The 20,316-nt window shown below is 43.0% G+C and overlaps 1 protein-coding gene and 1 pseudogene across 1 annotated transcript; both read left to right on the forward strand.

Annotated features, from left to right (window-relative positions):
* The first annotated feature begins 3,003 nt into the window (after nucleotides 1–3,003).
* On the forward strand, nucleotides 3,004–3,796 carry LOC108074002 (DNA damage-regulated autophagy modulator protein 1-like; annotated as a pseudogene).
* Nucleotides 3,797–8,456: 4,660 nt separating this feature from the next.
* Nucleotides 8,457–10,028, forward strand: LOC138928701 (uncharacterized). Its single transcript, XM_070286205.1, has one exon. The coding sequence runs from the start codon at nucleotides 8,457–8,459 to the stop codon at nucleotides 10,026–10,028; it is 1,572 nt and encodes a 523-aa protein (XP_070142306.1).
* The last annotated feature ends 10,288 nt before the right edge of the window (nucleotides 10,029–20,316 follow it).

A 20,316-nucleotide genomic window follows, 5' to 3' on the forward strand; every position in this document is an offset into this window, starting at 1 on the left:
GGTTGAACTCGCGCTGCATCCTATTGTCCGGTGTCGACCTCTCATTGTTCGGTTTGAACGGCTTCTCGCCCACGCGTTCGTATACCTCATACTGCTCCTGTAGCTCTTTATACGTTTTGCAACAATAGAGAGAGTATCTAAAGTCACTCCTCATGCTTAGGCCGTCAACAACATAACGGATTACCGAACGTACATCGATGTTTCCAAGTGACGCAATCTTTTTCATCTGCAGTAGGTATACATGAAATGATTCGTCCTTGCGTTTCTTCCGAGTACGGAGCTGCTCATGGACATCAGCACTGCACACATATTGACGACTAAACTCTGTCTCCATCAGCATACGCATTTCTGCATATTGATGAACGAACGTAGACTCCAAAAATAATTTTGCAGTGTTCACCATTTTCGCCCGAGCCTGGACATACATTTGCTTTATGTTCAACCCGTAGGCTGCAGCATTCTGCTCAAAATTGTCGAACCAGTACTTCACTGGAATGGATTCTCCGTCAAACTCTGGAATAATTTTCGCGAAGCTTTCCGCTGTAATCGAGCATCCACTGTTCTGCTCCTCCGCTCCAAACTTTATGGCAAGCAGCTGCACAAGGTCTTTCAGCGTTTTTGTGTTTTCGTCGATCGAGCTGCTCTCAACTGCTATAGCTGTATCATTCTGCCTTCCACTTGTTCCGACACGATTCTGCATGCTACTTCTTGCAGCCTTTTGTTCTCCTCTTGATTCGGAAAGTTCATGCATGCTTTTAACTTCATCGTCATTCTCCTGTTCACCAGCTTTACCAAAGTTATCCATTCTGATAGTTTTATCCGCTGCGACAGATCTAGTGTAATACGGCTTCACACTCATTCCCTTCCGCTAGCCGCCTTTTAAACTTCTCCGGACGAGCCCCCAAATGTAAGATGGACGAGCCCCCAAATGTAAGATGGGTATTTCCCTCTTGTGTTACGTTTATTATAATAATTTTTCGGATATTATATGTTTCTAAAAATGTGCAAGTCTTCTTTCCTATTATCTGCTTCTTCCGTTTTCTTTTCAACTTTTGTTACTTTCTCTGCTTCTATATCTGCTTAATTTCAACTGTAACTGCTGAACTCCCAAAACACAATGAATAATTCTCTCTCTGTTCCTGCTTAGCTGCTGTCAGTTCCAAGCTCTCGGCCTGCTTCGATCCCTTTCCTTTTTACATGTATGTCAAAAACTGATTACATTATGTCATTGAAACGTCTATCGATGTTCGAGGGATCCTCTGTTGAGTTCAAGAAAGCATATGTGGTGGTTAATTTCTGTAAAATTAACTTTTCAAAAGCAACGAAAAGGTGCAGGCTCTGCTTCTGGACACGACTGTAATGGGGTCGAAGCTTCAAGGATAAGCTCCAAAGTGAGATGATGGGCGTCTTCAGGATTTGAAAGAGGGTCGATTCTAGCGACGTAGGCATTGGCGAACGCAGAGACAAAGATGAGGTCTAAGACATTCTTACTGCAGTTCCTAACGAAATTTAATTGTCTCAATGAGAGGTCAATGAGATTATGAATTAAATCGTGGGGTGAGGTGGGAACAAGAACATTTGAATCAGGTAAGGGCATCCAAAAAATGGAAGGCAGATTGAAATCACCAATGACAATAAGGTGGTCATTAAACCCAAGGGAGCTATGAATTTCTTGATTTAAGGATAAATGCTGCAGATATATATCAGTGACGGGCCTAGGTGGAATATACGAGTATGAAACATAGATATAATAATCGTGAACCTGGGTACGAACCGCCACAAACTCTAAAGTACCATCAGTGTCAATTTTAGAAATCATTTCAGAAACAAGATCGGATTTAACTGCGATGAGAACACCACCGCCAGTTCGCATTGGACGATCACGTGTATAGATATAATAGTTCGCCGAAAAAATTTCGCAGTCAGACACAGAGGAGTTGAGCCATGTTTCTATAAAAACAATTACATTGGCGTCGAAAGTGACACTATTGACGTGCAGTCTACTGAGTTTGCCAAAAAAACTACGAACATTCTCAAGAACAAAAGAATCAATTTGTTTTTGGTAGGCCTTGTTAAGAATTTGAGACCTGCGAGCACGAGCATTGCTTTTGTTTACGAATTCGTCAACAATTGCGTGCTCAGGCCATACGGAAGAATCTAGAGCCTTAGAAAATAGTGCGTCAGAAAGTGCAATTTTAAACGAAGATATATCACGTGTTTTGGTAAAATTGAATGTGGAGACACTAAATTCGGTACCAGAAACATTTAATGTAGTGCTCAAATGGTTATTAACATCGCTTTCGGAAGCACCTGGATTGAGGCGGGAAACAAAAATTAAAATTAGGAGCAACGCCAGCTATAGGCACTGGTCTACGTTGGGCAACACCAGAAACTGTAGACTGTTGGGTGGCATTGCTGGTAAAAGCCGGCGCTGAAATAGTGACCGCCTGGGGTTTTAACACCAAGTCATTAATTGCAGCAGCACGCGACGTGGATGCCTAGTCGACGTTGACAGGCGGCTGAACCGAGGGCATAGCGAATTCGCTCAGTCCAGAAATTAGGACCGGTACAACATCTTCAGCAGAGGCAGCAGCATGCGACGTGGATACCTTGTCAGCGTTGAGAGTCTGCTGATCCTTCGGCATGACAAGATCATCCAGTCCAGAAATTGGGACCAATGCAGCATCTTTACCGGAGCCATTATTCACGGCTACGGGCTTGGCACGTGGGCTGAACTCCATTATGCAGTGCTTGCAGGGTCTGGAACATATAAAAAATTCTTAGAAAGGTTCCACTATTTTTTTAATTGTGGAGTCGCTTAGCAGTTTTAGTGATTTGAAATAGTATTCGATTTGACAAATCCTTGAAGCCGGCAGCTAACGACTAAAACTCCAGGTGAGTTTGCCTCTTCTTTATTCGCCTGAAGCGCAATTGCATACAGTTTGAGATCAATCACTACCATCGGTACCCTGGCAAGTTGGCATTCTCAGCCGCCCCTGCACGATGTCACGGGTTTATCTGTTGCCCGTTGCCGTATTCCCGATCTTCCACGTGACCTTCATCGGAACCTACATTGTGGCCGTGTTGGAGGGACATTTGGTGCCCACAGTGCCGTACATTAGCGATGCGGCCACCTATTCGCCGGAGAGCTGCGTCTTTGGGCAGCTGATCAACATTGGGAGTGTACTCTTGGGAACACCATCCAGAGCTGGACGCTGTCGTGCTGCGGCACAAACGCCTGGCTCTGTGGTGCGGTCTAGTGTCCTGCCTAAGCATTAGCTTTGTGGGCAACTTACAAGAGACGAACGTTCGGATTGTGGACTTTATTGGCGCCTTTTGCTGCTCTGGCTGCGGCACTTTGTACTTTTGGATGCAGGCGCTGATCTCGTATCTGATCCTGCACATGTCTGGAACCCGAATATACGCCCACCTGCGGCTGGGCATGTCTGTGGTGTGCACCATACTGTTTATCCTGCTGGCTGCGACCGGCGTGATGTCGCACATCCTGTTCAAGGGCCAGAATCCGAAGAAGTGGTACCCGTCGGATGGCGGCTGGTACTTCCATGTGATTAGCTCCATTTCGGAGTGGATCATCGCCATCATCTTCAGCTTCTTCATCCTGTCCTTCACGCAGGAGTTCAGCGATGTCTCGCTGTAGCACCCCCAGATCGCGCTGATGTCCTACACCGCCGTCATCTAAGATCCCAGGAGCATTACCCAGCTAGTATTAGTATAGCGATCTTGGGCTAGATTACCCAGCTGCACCAAGGACTGAGGTCGCTGGGTATGACAGGTATTGCATTCTGGGAGTAACTCTCCGTCTTGTCGGATGATTAATTCACACTCTTAATCATTTTAAGAACAAAGAAACTTGGCTGAATGATTAGTAGTTGTACTCCATCCTGTATAAGTTCTGGAGGATGCCTTCCATCTCGCTCTCTTTCGGCCGCCCTTCTCTGTCGGATTACTGTGATATCTGTAGAATGATGACAAAATGTGTGTGCGTTTCCAAAGACGAAGCAGCTGCTTGATTGAGGAGTTACATTTATTGTTTTACCCTCGTTCAAGTTCAGTTTATACATTATACATTACGTTAGTAACAGTGTCTAAGTCGAACTAATGCCATGTTTGTGGTCGGTACAAACAATCTGTAAGTCCAATCCGGCATTATCTCGAATGCGATCGGCGATGGGCGGGCAAATTTGCTCCTGATCGGCACATCCAGGGTGAGCGATATTTTCGCAGAGCCAACGGTTTAAGTTTCACGGCGAACAGACCGATCGAAACAGAAAGCGAAGAGCGCAAAAATAAAAGCTTTTATTTAAGCGCCGAAAAATAAGAAGTTTGTGTTATTGATTTAGCTAGCGCCAACAACAACACTAAGGCGTACAGCGATAAGCGGTAAACACAATGCACAAGAACAGAAAGGCAAGGCAATTGTAAAACCGAAATTGTTTTACGACGATAAAGTCACATACTTTATTTACAATGGTACAGTTGTTTATTGATTATAAAGTTCACGGAAACACCGACCACTTGCCAAAAATTTGGGCAAGAAATTTGGAATTTCACTATGAAAACTTTGAATAAATGTACAGCGATGTAAAAACCGTTCAACTCAAAGCTCGGCGAAAGCGTAGACCAATTATCGGTTTTATTTTGTTCTTTTTAATAATAAAAGGGTATCCATAGCTGGAGTAGATACAAGTAAGAACAACACCCCCAAGCCGACGAGCAAGGCCGGATCCTGTAGCGTGCCCCCGCAAGTATCGGTTCTCAGAGTCACAGCGCACCAGCCCGTAGTTCCACGTTACAAACCAAAATAAAAGGTACCAACAACAGAATTACAAACCTAATAATTCAGGACATGTTAGGCAAAACAATACACAACCAAATATATTAGGTAAAACCTGATGACAGAGTAGACAAAATCAAAAATACCAACAATCAGGTTCAGAACAAAGCAGGCAGTATGAACTAGGAAATGCAGAACCAATAGAAATTGATAATCTTGAAGCCGACAAAAACAGACAAAATGACGAACTGAATTAATATGACAACTACGAAGAAAACAACGATACATACGATCAACAAGGTTGCCAGGCAGATTAACAGTACTGTTTTTTTATACCCTTGCAGGGTATTATAATTTCAGTCAGAAGTTTGCAACGCAGTGAAGGAGACGTTTCCGACCCTATAAAGTATATATATTCTTGATCAGCATCAACAGCCGAGTCGATCTAGCCATGTCCGTCTGTCTGTCTGTCCATCTGTCCGTCTGTCCGTCTGTCCGTCTGTCTGTTTCTACGCAAACTAGTCCCTCAGTTTTAAAGCTATCTGAATGAAACTTTGCATATAGTCTTCTATATGCTCTCACTGCTATATATGTCGGAACGGGCCGGATCGGACGACTATATCATATAGCTGCCATACAAATGTTCGAAATATTTGTAGAAAAAAATTATAACTTTGCTGTTTTTCAACATTTTTGCGCCATTTTGTAGATATGGCCTTTTTATATTATTTCAGAATTTTGGTAAAAATTTTATGAAAATCGGTCGACTATATTATATAGCTGCCATAGGAACGGTCGAGAACTAACTAGGAAAAAAAAATTATAGTTTCGTTGTTTTTCAACGTATGTTTATCTACTCTGAGATATAAGCTTTTTTTATTATTCTAGAATTATGGTATAAATTTTATAAAAATCGGACAACTATATCATATACATAGCTGCCATATAAACCGATCGGTAGATGTAGAGAAAATGTAAAACTGGGAATGTAAAAACTGTAACTTTCAAACTGTAAACATAATAAGTATAGGTAAAATGTAATGAAACTCTGTTTTGTGAGTGTTTTCAGCATTTAGATCTATAATATAAACATCGAAACCAATCTGCAAGGGTATACAAACTTCGGCGGGCCGAAGTTAGCTTCCTTTCTTGTTTTTTTTTTTTTTTTTTGAAAGAGCTTCGGAATGCCTACCATTAATAGAGTTAAACATAAATAAGGAAAATATGTAGCATTGATAAATACAGAAGCATCCTTAAGTTTGGTGAATGACCAAATCAAATTTTTCAGAAAAATGAAGCTAACCAGCGCAAAGACGTAATAGAACATGAAATTCATACAACAGCACCAATAGAATTTAATTTACCAAGTAATGCAAGGGTTTAATGCAAAATAGCCCCGTTACCACGAAAAAAGTAGGGTTTTATCATCGGCATAGACCTACTAGATATTGAAGATACTAGATACTAGAAGAAATTGAAGTTGTTCACGCCAGGAGGCCCCTGTCCCCCCTCTGCCCACCGAGCGTCTGAGCGTCCAAAAGCTCAAGCGCTCCCAGCGTAGCAACGCTCGCCCGCTCTCGCCCTCTTGCTCTCCCGCGCTCGCTCTCCCGCAGCGCTAAGCGCTTTCGCACACTCGAGCGCGGGTTTCGGGCTTCGTTGCCGAACACTCGGATCGGCCGCTGCCGCTCTCTCGCTCCCGCTTAGCGAAGTAAGCGGGCGAGAGCGCGGCCGTTTGCTTAAGTTTTAGAGTTAGTTACATGTATGCAGCCGAATAAAGCTGATCGTCATCGATTGATTTGCCTCCACGACGCCCCCGACTTTTCTTCTCTGGGTTTTTTCTGGTCTCTGCGTCGGTGGAATCTACTTTTCAAGGATCTTCAGTGGAAGGATCGCCCCCCTCCTAAACAAAATTGTTTACGATACAACGATATAGTGAACTATTTTTCAAAAAGGGAGACATATTGAAAAGAACGACAGAAATAGAACATGAGATTCGGACACCACGGACGAACAATTAAAATCAAAGCCTTATAGGTAGCATCCCCAATATGAAACATAAGTAAGGAGACAAATAAAAGAAATGACAGAACAGTATAATAGGGAAAAGTAATTCAAGATATTCAAGCCCTTTAATAGTAATAATAAAAAAAATAAATCGGCAATTCTGGTTAAAAGAAGTATCGAATTGTAATTTTTTTGTTTAAGGCTTTGCTGTTATTTATTGAATCTTCTCATTTATGAGACTAACAATAAGTGTATCAATTCTATATCTACCTAACTAGCAGTCGTGAGACTGGTACAAAGTAAATGGCCCTGACTAATTATGGCTGGGTTAGAAGGTCGTTACGTTGTAGACGGCTTCTTCTGGAAACCCATATCAAGTCCCTTGCTAGAGGATTTGGATGGACAGAGAGCTTTTCCTTGTAGGACGCTTTTTGTTTTTATATTTCGTTCTTAACTGCAGGAATGCCGAGATCCCTGTGCATGTTTTCATTGCGAATATACCATGGTGCTCCAGTGATAGTTTTTAGGATTTTGGATTGGGCGCGCTGTATGATGTCTAGGTTGGTGCTGCACGCGTTCCCCCAAATCTGGGAGCTATACGTCCATATTGGCTTTAGTGTGGAGTTGTAGAGCAGGACCTTGTAGTCCAGACACAGGGGCGATCGGGAGTTTATGAGCCAGTTGAGGCTGCTGGCCTTTAGTTTTAGATGAAGTTTCTTGCATTCAATATGTCTTCGCCATGTTAGGCGTCTGTCCAGGTGGACGCCCAGGTACGTTACCACGTTGACTTCGGGGATCAGCGTGCTGTTCAGGTAGAGCGGAGGGCATGTTTGTCTGTTGAGAGTGAACGTTATGTACTTACACTTTTGTTCATTTATTTTAATACGCCAGTCAGATAGCCACTTCTCGACTACCTTGAGGTGGTTGGCGAGCTGGGTTGTTGCACGGACTGGGCATCTGGAACGGCTGAGGATCGCAGTGTCGTCAGCGAAAGTGGATAATGTTAGCTGGTCGCTTGTGGGGATATCCGCTGTGTATAGGACAAATAGGGTAGGCCCAAGTGCGCTTCCTTGTGGGACTCCAGCTTCGATTGAATAGGTGCCGGATGTTGTTGCATTGCACCTCACTGCGAAGACTCTGTTGTAGAGATACGACTCAAGTAATTTGTGTGTGTATACCGGAAATAGTGTTTTTATTTTGTGCATGAGGCCGTTGAGCCAGACGCGGTCGAATGCTTGAGAAACATCGAGAAATATCGCGCTGCAATATTTTCGATGCTCGAAGGCTGTGCGAATTTCTGATGTTATTCTGTTAACTTGCTCGATAGTTTCATGTTTTTCTCTGAAGCCAAATTGATGAGCTGGGATGATGTTGTGAGCTCCCAGATAAGGAATTATGCGCTTTAGTAGGCATTTTTCAAATAACTTGGACAAGCATGAGACTTATTGGTCGGTAAGATGATGGAGTCGTGTGGTCTTTTCCGGGTTTCGGTATCATTATAATTATAGATTTTTTCCATTTTGTTAGGTAATGGCCGAGACTTATGATCCCATTGAAGATTTTACAGATGACCTCAATAGCACAATTCGGAAGTTCAATTATCATTTTTTGAGTTATTAGGTCATCGCCGGGAGCCTTTTTCGGCTTCAGTTCCCTGATGACCTTCGACGACCCTCCGACCATTGCATCAGAGCTAGAATCGAAGTATAGTTACTGCTATTCTGTGTTTTCGAAGTGTGTGTTTCAGCTGCAGGGCGTAATTGACAGGGCCGCCTTCCAACCCACACAGGCTTCCGCCAGTAGTCAACCACCCCCTTCTACGGGTTGTCGTCTGCCACCAGTGGACACAGAAGTCTTCACTGGGGACTATATTCGGTGGCCAACGTTCCGAGACGTTTTTACTGCGATCTACATCCAGATTTCGCGCCTCACACCGGTGGAAAAGCTGTTCCACCTGCTGTCAAAGACAAGTGGCGATGCACATGCCATTGTGTCGAAGGCTCCTCTCACAAATGAAGGGTTCATCTCCGCATGGCAGAGCCTCACCGAACGTTTCGAAAATCAGCGGTTGCTCGTCAACAGCCAGTTGAAAATCCTATTCAACCTTCCGGCAGTCCCCCAAGAATCAGGAGCCGCTCTGAAAGAGCTGCAAGGCACCATCCAGAGTTGCCTAACCGCCTTATCGATGTCCTCCATCCAAGTCGAAACCTGGGATTGTCTCCTGGTATACATGGTTTCCATAAAACTCCCCAAAACCACACTGTCCATGTGGGAGCAATCCGTCCACAACAAGGTCGAAATTCCGACCTGGAACGAGCTGAACTCGTTTTTGACCGAGCGTCACCGCACTCTAGAGGCTATCGACGATATCAGGCCTAGCAGTTCGGGGCAGGTTCCCCCCCGATCGACCCCTGCAAGCGCCCCTGCGCGCCGGCTCAACTCGTATGAGGCCCGAGTGACTCCAGCCCCAAGAGGGTGCGATCTTTGCTCCAGGGAAAACCACCCTATTCGTGTATGTCCGCGCTTCCTGGAGATGGATGTGAATGGTCGCTCCGACTACACCAGGAGGAGGCAGCTTTGCCTGAATTGTTTCGCACGAGGGCACCAGCAGCGGGACTGTACGAGTGCCCATAGCTGTTTCACATGTCACAGCCGTCACCACACCCTCCTGCATCGTGGCAATCCATTCGCGACCGCTCCGACTCCGTCTGCGCCAGCGAGGCCGCGGCCCGCGGATTCCCCAAGAAACGCGAGCGCTTCAGAAGATCACTCTGACGTCCCAGTGTGCTTCGCTTCCGGTTCAAAAGCCGTTCTGTTGGGCACCGCTCTCGTCGATATTTGCCATCTGGGATGCACTTTCCAAGCGCGTGCCTTGATTGACTCTGGTTCTGAAGCGACCTTCATTACTGAGAGGTTATTCAATCTCGTAAAACTGCCGTTAAAGACCATTCAAGCCCAAGTCTCCGGCCTTAACCAAACCGTTGCCGCCCAATCCACCAAGCTCTGCACTCTCGCCATCCGAGCGCCTTCCAGACCCGGGCTGCAGCTGGAAACTGCAGCTTATGTTCTTCCGCAGTTAGCCGGGAAGCTCCCCTCGTATCCGATTCCACGAGACCTACTGAAGGGACTTCCTGACGTCCCGCTTGCTGATCCAACGTTCTTCGAGAGCTCCGAAATCGACATCCTGATTGGAGCTGACATTCTTCCGTCCGTGCTTCTAGGCGGCTAAGAATAACATTTTCGGCTCTCTCCTGGCGCAAGAGACGATTTTCGGATGGGTACTCTCAGGCCCAGTGTCTTCAGAGGCCACGAGCGGCGTGTCTGTGTTCTCGACACGAATTTCCGTCCAGTCAAACCGCTCGGTGGACACACTCCGTCCCATTCGCAGTGCCGCTGTCTTGGAAGGCAGGCGTACCCAAAGCGCGCAGTCTTACCGTTGCCGAATCTGCAACGGGTTCCACCCGCTCCGGAAATGCCAACAGTTCCTGAAACTCAGCGCTCATAAGAGGCTCCGTGCGGTTCTCGACAACCGCTATTGTTCAAACTGCTTGGCCCACGAACATTCTGAGGGGACCTGCCGCAGTGGTGACCAATGCAAGACGTGCAATCAGCACCACCACACACTCCTGCATAAGCATGACCATCCAGGGCATGCACCCCGTTCGCAGCAGCGGGCACTTTCATATTTCAAGTTCGCACACTATCGACCATAGCGAAGGTCGTCCCTCTCCCGATGGAAGCGCCCGTCTGCCCGCAATAACCAGTCGCCTGTCACTCCGATGTTTTATGTAACTGTGGTGTCGTAGCTCTAGTCCGTGTTCCAAATCGCAAGGTTTCTATTACTAATTCCGATTTTTATCTCCGTCTTATTCCGCCAGTAATAGCGAACAGCATGTCTCCACGCAGCGCCATAGCACTGGAGCGCAGATGTACTCGAGGTTCCCATTCCTACCGATGCCGAGTCTGCGACAAGATCCATCCGCTCAAGACCCGTCGCCGATTTTTCCGACCAGCGAGGTGAATGCTGTAAAACGTGCGGTCAGACCACCACACGTTGCTGCACCTATCCGAAGAGCCAATGGATCCGCGCCAGTCGCGTCAGGAGGCGCGACGGTCCCGGAGCGCCGGTGCCCGGCCTCGGAATGCTACTGCTGCTCCTCGGATCTTGTCTCCACGGCAATCTTCAGCCGCTCCTCGGCCCTCGTCCGCCACTCCGCGGCGTTTTGCAGCCGCTCCTTTACCATCGTCCGGTACGGGTTTATTGCAACCCGAGTGATTGCAAGGGGGGGGAGAATGTTCACGCCAGGAGGCCCCTGTCCCCCCTCTGCCCACCGAGCGTCTGAGCGTCCAAAAGCTCAAGCGCTCCCAGCGTAGCAACGCTCGCCCGCTCTCGCCCTCTTGCTCTCCCGCGCTCGCTCTCCCGCAGCGCTAAGCGCTTTCGCACTCTCGAGCGCGGGTTTCGGGCTTCGTTGCCGAACACTCGGATCGGCCGCTGCCGCTCTCTCGCTCCCGCTTAGCGAAGTAAGCGGGCGAGAGCGCGGCCGTTTGCTTAAGTTTTAGAGTTAGTTACATGTATGCAGCCGAATAAAGCTGATCGTCATCGATTGATATGCCTCCACGACGCCCCCGACTTTCCTTCTCTCCTGGGTTTTTTCTGGTCTCTGCGTCGGTGGAATCTACTTTTCAAGGATCTTCAGTGGAAGGATCGCCCCCCTCCTAAACAAAATTGTTTACGATACAACGATATAGTGAACTATTTTTCAAAAAGGGAGACATATTGAAAAGAACGACAGAAATAGAACATGAGATTCGGACACCACGGACGAACAATTAAAATCAAAGCCTTATAGGTAGCATCCCCAATATGAAACATAAGTAAGGAGACAAATAAAAGAAATGACAGAACAGTATAATAGGGAAAAGTAATTCAAGATATTCAAGCCCTTTAATAGTAATAATAAAAAAAATAAATCGGCAATTCTGGTTAAAAGAAGTATCGAATTGTAATTTTTTTGTTTAAGGCTTTGCTGTTATTTATTGAATCTTCTCATTTATGAGACTAACAATAAGTGTATCAATTCTATATCTACCTAACTAGCAGTCGTGAGACTGGTACAGAGTAAATGGCCCTGACTAATTATGGCTGGGTTAGAAGGTCGTTACGTTGTAGACGGCTTCTTCTGGAAACCCATATCAAGTCCCTTGCTAGAGGATTTGGATGGACAGAGAGCTTTTCCTTGTAGGACGCTTTTTGTTTTTATATTTCGTTCTTAACTGCAGGAATGCCGAGATCCCTGTGCATGTTTTCATTGCGAATATACCATGGTGCTCCAGTGATAGTTTTTAGGATTTTGGATTGGGCGCGCTGTATGATGTCTAGGTTGGTGCTGCACGCGTTCCCCCAAATCTGGGAGCTATACGTCCATATTGGCTTTAGTGTGGAGTTGTAGAGCAGGACCTTGTAGTCCAGACACAGGGGCGATCGGGAGTTTATGAGCCAGTTGAGGCTGCTGGCCTTTAGTTTTAGATGAAGTTTCTTGCATTCAATATGTCTTCGCCATGTTAGGCGTCTGTCCAGGTGGACGCCCAGGTACGTTACCACGTTGACTTCGGGGATCAGCGTGCTGTTCAGGTAGAGCGGAGGGCATGTTTGTCTGTTGAGAGTGAACGTTATGTACTTACACTTTTGTTCATTTATTTTAATACGCCAGTCAGATAGCCACTTCTCGACTACCTTGAGGTGGTTGGCGAGCTGGGTTGTTGCACGGACTGGGCATCTGGAACGGCTGAGGATCGCAGTGTCGTCAGCGAAAGTGGATAATGTTAGCTGGTCGCTTGTGGGGATATCCGCTGTGTATAGGACAAATAGGGTAGGCCCAAGTGCGCTTCCTTGTGGGACTCCAGCTTCGATTGAATAGGTGCCGGATGTTGTTGCATTGCACCTCACTGCGAAGACTCTGTTGTAGAGATACGACTCAAGTAATTTGTGTGTGTATACCGGAAATAGTGTTTTTATTTTGTGCATGAGGCCGTTGAGCCAGACGCGGTCGAATGCTTGAGAAACATCGAGAAATATCGCGCTGCAATATTTTCGATGCTCGAAGGCTGTGCGAATTTCTGATGTTATTCTGTTAACTTGCTCGATAGTTTCATGTTTTTCTCTGAAGCCAAATTGATGAGCTGGGATGATGTTGTGAGCTCCCAGATAAGGAATTATGCGCTTTAGTAGGCATTTTTCAAATAACTTGGACAAGCATGAGACTTATTGGTCGGTAAGATGATGGAGTCGTGTGGTCTTTTCCGGGTTTCGGTATCATTATAATTATAGATTTTTTCCATTTTGTTAGGTAATGGCCGAGACTTATGATCCCATTGAAGATTTTACAGATGACCTCAATAGCACAATTCGGAAGTTCAATTATCATTTTTTGAGTTATTAGGTCATCGCCGGGAGCCTTTTTCGGCTTCAGTTCCCTGATGACCTTCGTTATTTCGTTCGGACGAAATGATGCTGGAGTAGATTCAGTTTCAGTGTGGATTTGCGGTTGTTCAAATGGATTTGCAGCAGGGTTCGGCTGGAAAACGCCCTGGAGATGTGGGGCAAAAGTTTCGGCTCTGTCTTTGTCGCTGCGGGCCCAGCAACCAGATGACTTTCTTATCGGGTGATGGTTTCAGCCGGTGAGCTTAAATTTGGGTGAGCTCTCCATAAGGGGTGCTTTGTGCTGGTTGGCGGGAGTTTTTCAATATATCTTAATTGTGCTTTTTCGGCATCTTGTTTCAGGGCCCGGCTTAGTTTGCGTGTGGCTTCATTTAGACGTTGCTTTGAGCATGGCGATCTATTGGTTTGCCACGCCCGTCGCAGACGCCTCTTTTCTTGGATAAGCTGTTCAATTTGCTGGTTCGTTTTGAATTTGATTTTTTACACATCCGTCTGTTGTGGTGTGATTCTGGCTGCAGTCACAAGTACTTCTTCCAGTGCGGAGGTGGAGGAGTCGATGTCGGCTTCAGTATTGAGCTCAATGTGGGAACTCACATACTTTTTGTATTTCATCCAATTGGTTCTGTGCGACGTCAGCCTGTAGAGGCGATCCGTACTTTCTGGGCTTTGAAGGAGAGTTACAACAGCGGCGAGTGATCGGAAGAAAGGTCTGGAAGGGCCTTGGCGTTTATTACCAGGAGAAACGTAGTCCAGCTTATTTCTCACATTGATGAGAGCGTTATACAGTTGTCTTCCCTTGGGGGTCACGAGGCGGGATCCCCAATGCTTGGCGTTGTAATCTCCTGCAGCTATAAATCGATAAAAATCCATGAACCATTGACCTTCAGAGATTGTAAAGCGAGGTGGGCAGTAGACAGCAGCAATGCAAAGGTTGCCGTTACCTGACTGCACTTTTATGGACGTAGCTCGCAAGAAATTTGTTGCAAACCTTTGGTGAAAATTGTGTTTGATACGTTCTCTGATGAGGATGCCGGTCCCGCCGTGGGCTTTACCATCTGGATGATCTGTGCGGTGGAAGGTATAACCTCTTATATGAAAGTTGTATCTGCTTGTGAGGTGCGTTTCAACCAGTAGCATGGCGTCGATGTGGTTTTCATTTAGGAATTGTGTTAGTTCAAGTTTATGCCGTGAGACGCCGTTGGCATTCCACGTGGATATACGTAGATTAGACATTGATTATTTCGACTGTTGTGCTACAAGCAACTGTATCACCATATTCTGATTCTGGACGAGCGTTTGCATGGTCGTTTTCATAAATGACATGAGTTCCATCATACTTTATTGCATCGTCACCGTCATGGATTCCAGGTTGTTTTGTGGCTGCCCTGGGGCCTGCTGAGCATTTACTGAGTTTGAAGGGAGTGGATTTTGCATACCTGTCCGTAGAGCTTCGGCGTAGGAGATGCCAGTGGGGGCATTTAGCGGACCAAAAGAAGATCTGGCTGCTTTGGCAAAAAATACATCTAAAGTAGTTTTTGAATTATAATACACATTATGTGTATTTTGTTGGCGTGTAGCTGTCGCTCGTCGCATCCGACTCTTCATCTCCTTGTAGACCACACAGCCTCTGTAGTTAGCTGTATAGCTTCCTCCACAGTTTCCACATTTTTTCGTATTGGGGTCTTCTTTGTTCGCAGGGTAGTGTGCGGAATTTTGAAAGTCTCCACAGACTACGCAGACTGACCGAAGGGTGCAGTATGTCCTTGTATGTCCATACACCTTACAATTTGTGCATTGCACAGGACCGTTGCGTTTGTGCGGTTCTTCCACGGATTGTTCAATGCAGTAAGAACGGCAACTTGTAGATCGGGTGAACTTCGGGAAATTATGAAACCTTAATATGTTTTTATGTGGGTGGCAAAAATCATTGGTGACTTGAATAATAATTACACATTTTCCGATAGAAAAAACATCAATCCAATGGTCATTGCTGATGAATTTATAATAGTTTTTTCTATGTGTAAACAATAATCTTATTAAATATGTTATTAAAGTTTGCAATAAAATTAAATTCATTAATAATTCATTCATTTCGTCATCTTGATAGTCATTTAAATAATTCTTTTATTTTTTAAGTAAGCATGTATGTTTCTGGCAGGGTGTGCGTATGGCAACATTTCCCACTCCAAATTGATTGATTGGTGGTAACACTTTAGCCAACATATAGATCTTCGATGACACTATAGATTAAAAATATATTCACGATTATATAAAATAAAAACAGGAACGGGCTCCGATATTTTTATGCCATAACGTATATTTTTCTAACAAAACAAACCATTAATATCGCAAATACAATCAAAGCTAGAATATGCTAGATGAATTTTAGAACAAGAAAGGAAGCCAACATCAGCACGCCGAAGTTTGTATACCCTTGCAGATTGGATTAAGAATCGAGCCATTCTGGTTAAACAATTAAAAAACAAGAAAGGAAGCTAACTTCGGCACGCCGAAGTTTGTATACCCTTGCAGATTGGTTTTCATATTTATATTATAAGTTATAATGCCGAAAACAGACACTAAACAGAGTTGCATAACATTTTACCTATACTTATTATGTTTACAATTTGACAGTTACAGTTATACATTCCCAGCTTTACATTTTCTTTACATCTACGGATCGCTTTTATGGCAGCTATAAGATATAGTTTTCCGATTTTCATAAAACTTATACCAAAATTTTGAAATAATGTCTCAAAGTAGATTAAAATACGTTGAAAAACAACGAAGCTATAATTTTTTTCGATGAATTTCCCGATCGTTCCTATGGCTGCTATAAGATATAGTGGTCCGATTTTCATAAAATTCCAAAATTCTATAATAATAAGTAAAGCTCATGTCTCAGAGTAGATGAAAATACGTTGAAAAACAACGAAGTTATAATTTTTTCTATTACTTTCCCTATCGTTCCTATGGCAGCTATAAGGTATAGTGGTCCGATTTTCATAAAATACCAAAATTCTGGAATAATATAAAATGGCTATATCTCAAAAATGATGCAATAATATTGAAAAACAGCCAAGTTATAATTTTTTTTCTAAAAATTTATCGAACATTTGTATGGCAGCTATATGATATAGTCGTCCGATCCGGCCCGTTCTGACATATATAGCAGTGAGAGTATATAAAAGACTATATGCAAAGTTTCATTCAGATAGCTTTAAAACTGAGGGACTAGTTTGCGTAGAAACGGACAGACGGACGGACAGACGGACATGGCTAGATCGACTCGGCTGTTGATGCTGATCAAGAATATATATACTTCATAGGGTCGGAAACGTCTCCTTCACTGCGTTGCAAACTTCTGACTGAAATTATAATACCCTGCAAGGGTATAAAAATAAAAGAAAATATAAAAAAGGTGTAATAGCAAAAATGCTGAAAATACACACAAAACAGAGTTTCATAACATTTTACCTATACTTATTATGTTTACAGTTTTACATTCCTAGCTTTACATTTTGTCTACATTTACCAATCGCTTGTATGACAGCTATATGATATAGTTGTCCGATTTTCATCAAATTTATACCAAAATTCTGAAATAATAAACTAAGCTTATATCTCAGAGAAGATGAAAATACAATGAAAAACAACGAAGTTATAATTTCTTTCTGTTAATTTCCCGATCGTTTCTATGGCAGCTATAAGATATAGTCAGTCAGATTTTCATAAAATTAATAACGAAAATCTTAAATAATCAGGCCTGTTCCAGTTTCCACTCGGAAGTGAATTTGATAACATTTGCGGATTTCCCTTTAACATAAGCGAATTTCCCTTGGTTGTAGCGCTGGTAGACCCATGTAGAAAAGACAGAGCAAGCGCCATCTAGGGGTCAGTTGAGAAACGCGATTCGCTGGCTTAGAGAAAGCAGCATAGGTCAACAGGGCGAATTGTCAGATATGTTCTGGTGAGAGCGGGTTCCAGATCGGCTGTTAAGGGGTTTGGCGCCATGGGCGAGCGGCATCAGCGTTCTTTTCCATTTGAACCTTTCGCAGTGAAAGTAGTGATAATACGGAAAAATTAAAAGAGATCATTGCTGGCGAACGAGACTTGGGTGCAGCGCCTCCAAGCAAGCAAAGAGGCAACCTGATCCGATATTTGTTTTCGTTGGCCAAATCCTATAGATTAGGTGAGTTGGGGAAAGTGAAAAGTGACTTCGTTTCCGATTAGCAGATTTTTGTATAACTTATAGGGGTTTGGCAGCGGAAAAGAATAAAACTCAAGCTACGATATTGGTGGCCGACCAGCAGCCGAGCAAACAAAGAGTTGGCATTGGAGCGACTCGGCGGCGGAGAGGGGGACCAGTGTCTGCGCAACTCACGGTCGACGAAGAGCGTCGAGGGATCGCCCAAAAATCGGGAAAATAAGGCAACCGCGGCGGCCGCTGTTTACGTGATGTGTCCCTGCCCCTGATCTCATTTTTTGCTGTGAAAATTACCGAAAATTTGATGTGAAAATTCCCGAAAATTTGCTGTGAAAATTCCCAGAAAAATGGAGAAATAATGAGAATTTGGAAGTGAGAAAAAGAGAAAAGAAAAGGAGATTTAACCTCACATAACTGGCCAAAGGGAAAAGGGAAAAAAAGAGGAGAGAGGATATAAAAGAGAAAAAAAAATGACTAATTTTTGGCCATATTGATTTTCATTGTTTTATCCAAAATGAATTTTTGTTTAATGATTTTTTTTATGTGTAATTTCTTCTCGTCAAAATGTGTTTGAGTTCGGCGCAGGTTTCCAATAATTAAAATTTGTTTGTTCGATAAAATTAACCTCTGACAAAAATCTTAGCAGGCGACTGATCCCATACAAAAGAAAAAGGGAAAAAGGTTGAAAGAAAGTGATCAAAAAGAATATCCCATATCGCTGAAAAAAATATAAATCTTTCCTTTCGCAGCAATTTCAGGTGTCCCCGAACAAAGCGCTTTCTTCGTTGGATGCTGAGAAAAATTTGTTGGTGAGCGTTTAAACAAAAAAAAAAAGAGAAAAAAAAAGGTTTATTATTTTTAGTGACTATTGATTTGATTTTAATTTTTTTGTCATTGGAGTGAGTTGTCTGGCTAAAAAAGAATAATAAAAGAAAAAAAAAGAATCCAAAAAGAGGGAACATAAAAATGCGTTGAAACTTACAAAAATAAATTGAAATTTTTGCTGTTCAGAAAACAGCGATAATATAACTGATTTAAGGGGGTCTTCTCATTGGGCAACTTTTTTTTTTCGATTTTTTTTTCGATTTTTTTGCATTTATTTATAGCTTGGGATGGTGTGTATATGTCCCCAAAAGGATTTTTAGAAATTCGAAATACTTTAGAAGATACAGCCTTTTTTGTGAAGCAAGATCTATGCAAAATGAGCTTTTTTCAAACTTCAAACGCGTTTATCTCGAAACCACGTTTTTCGAACTGGCGGCCATGATATCTCCAGTTCAACTGAACCGATTTTCATGAAACAAAGTGCAATCGACGCAGAATTGTCACCATTTTCGGCTGACGGAACAGATTTAAAAAAAATTTTTTTTTCTATTTTTTTTTTACACTAAACTACAAAAAAAACGTCCGAAATCGAAATTTTTTTTTTGAATGGCCGCCATTTTGTTTAAAAAATTTAAAAAAAAATCTGTTCCGTCAGCCGAAAATGACATCTATTCTGATTATAACCCCGTTTTTATTTTTCATTTCGGACGCTCTGGAAACCCTGAATCGTGGTCGCCAGGACGACACCTTTTTTTCGACCACCAAGTTTGAAGTCTCATTACTCTTTGAACAACCCTCGTATCGAGGCAAGAACAACTTTTTTAGTTACTTTGAACATTTTTGAATACAATAAATAAAAAAAGTTTTCAATTATTCTTTGCGTTTTCAAATAAGAATTTTTTTAAAAAGGGTCCAAAAAACAGCTTTTGAATGAGAAGACCCCCTTAAAGTAATGAGTAATTGTTGAAGACGAGCGCAGAACTCACTCAGCGAATACCGTATTGAGAGCGTTTGCTTGTACTCTTGCGGTTTATCGAGTCTTGAGCGAAACGAATGTTAATATCAAAGAATAATCAGGCCTGCTCCGGTAATCGTAAAATTTTTTCGATTTCGTTTTGGGCGAAAACGAACCGTTTTCGTTTTTAGCTGCTCCGGTTTTCGGCAAATTTCTGCTATCGGAATGTTTCATTTTCTCATCGTTTCTCACTGCTCAAGCAGCTAACTTGTGTTTTTGGTAATAAGCAAACAACGTAAAGTACTGCCTATTATATTTACAATTGCCCTTTTTATAAGCCAGAAAAAGGCAAAAATTGGTAGAGTTAAGCAAATCTAGGCACCTAAGATGCTGCCACACTCTTCACAGTTTTAATTCCGGTGGTCTCAAATAATTATTTGGTTAATTTGGACTATTTAAGTAGTACAATTAAATAGCATTATTTATAAACAACCATTTTGGCGGTCATTTAAAGTTATTAATGTATTCATTTATATTTTATAAGTATTTTTAACTGGCTGTTTCGTTCCACCAACAATATGGCAACCTTGGCGATAACTTTTTGCGGTTAACTTATCGACCTATCGCCAAACCGAGAAAACTGGTTGAACACGGCAAAGATTTTGTTGTCAAATCTGAGGTGGGGTAAGAAATACATTTTTTATAAAATAACTACCTGCCATAATGATCTTGTGGTGGTGTGGTATAAACATCAATAGACCACTGAGTAAACTATTTTTTTCCTTTTGTAAATAAGATCTGACTTCATATAAAAAAAGCTATTTACTTTTCATTCCGGCCAGAAAAAGGTGCCCGTTTTTCAAATCGAAAAAATCTTTCGTTTTCGATTACCGGAGCACCAATTTGTCGTTTTTAAAAACGAAAACGAAAAAATCTTGCCGTTTTCGATTACCGGAGCAGGCCTGAATATAAAAAAAAATGTATGAAATTTAAAAGGCCATAAATTTAAAGGAAATTATTTAAATTAAGTTCAAATATATTATAGGAAAATTAAGAGAGATTAGGCATGCCGCATTTTAATTAGAATTTAT

This window comes from Drosophila kikkawai, chromosome 3R (assembly GCF_030179895.1).
Source record: "Drosophila kikkawai strain 14028-0561.14 chromosome 3R, DkikHiC1v2, whole genome shotgun sequence".
NCBI classification, from domain to species: Eukaryota; Metazoa; Arthropoda; class Insecta; order Diptera; family Drosophilidae; genus Drosophila; species Drosophila kikkawai.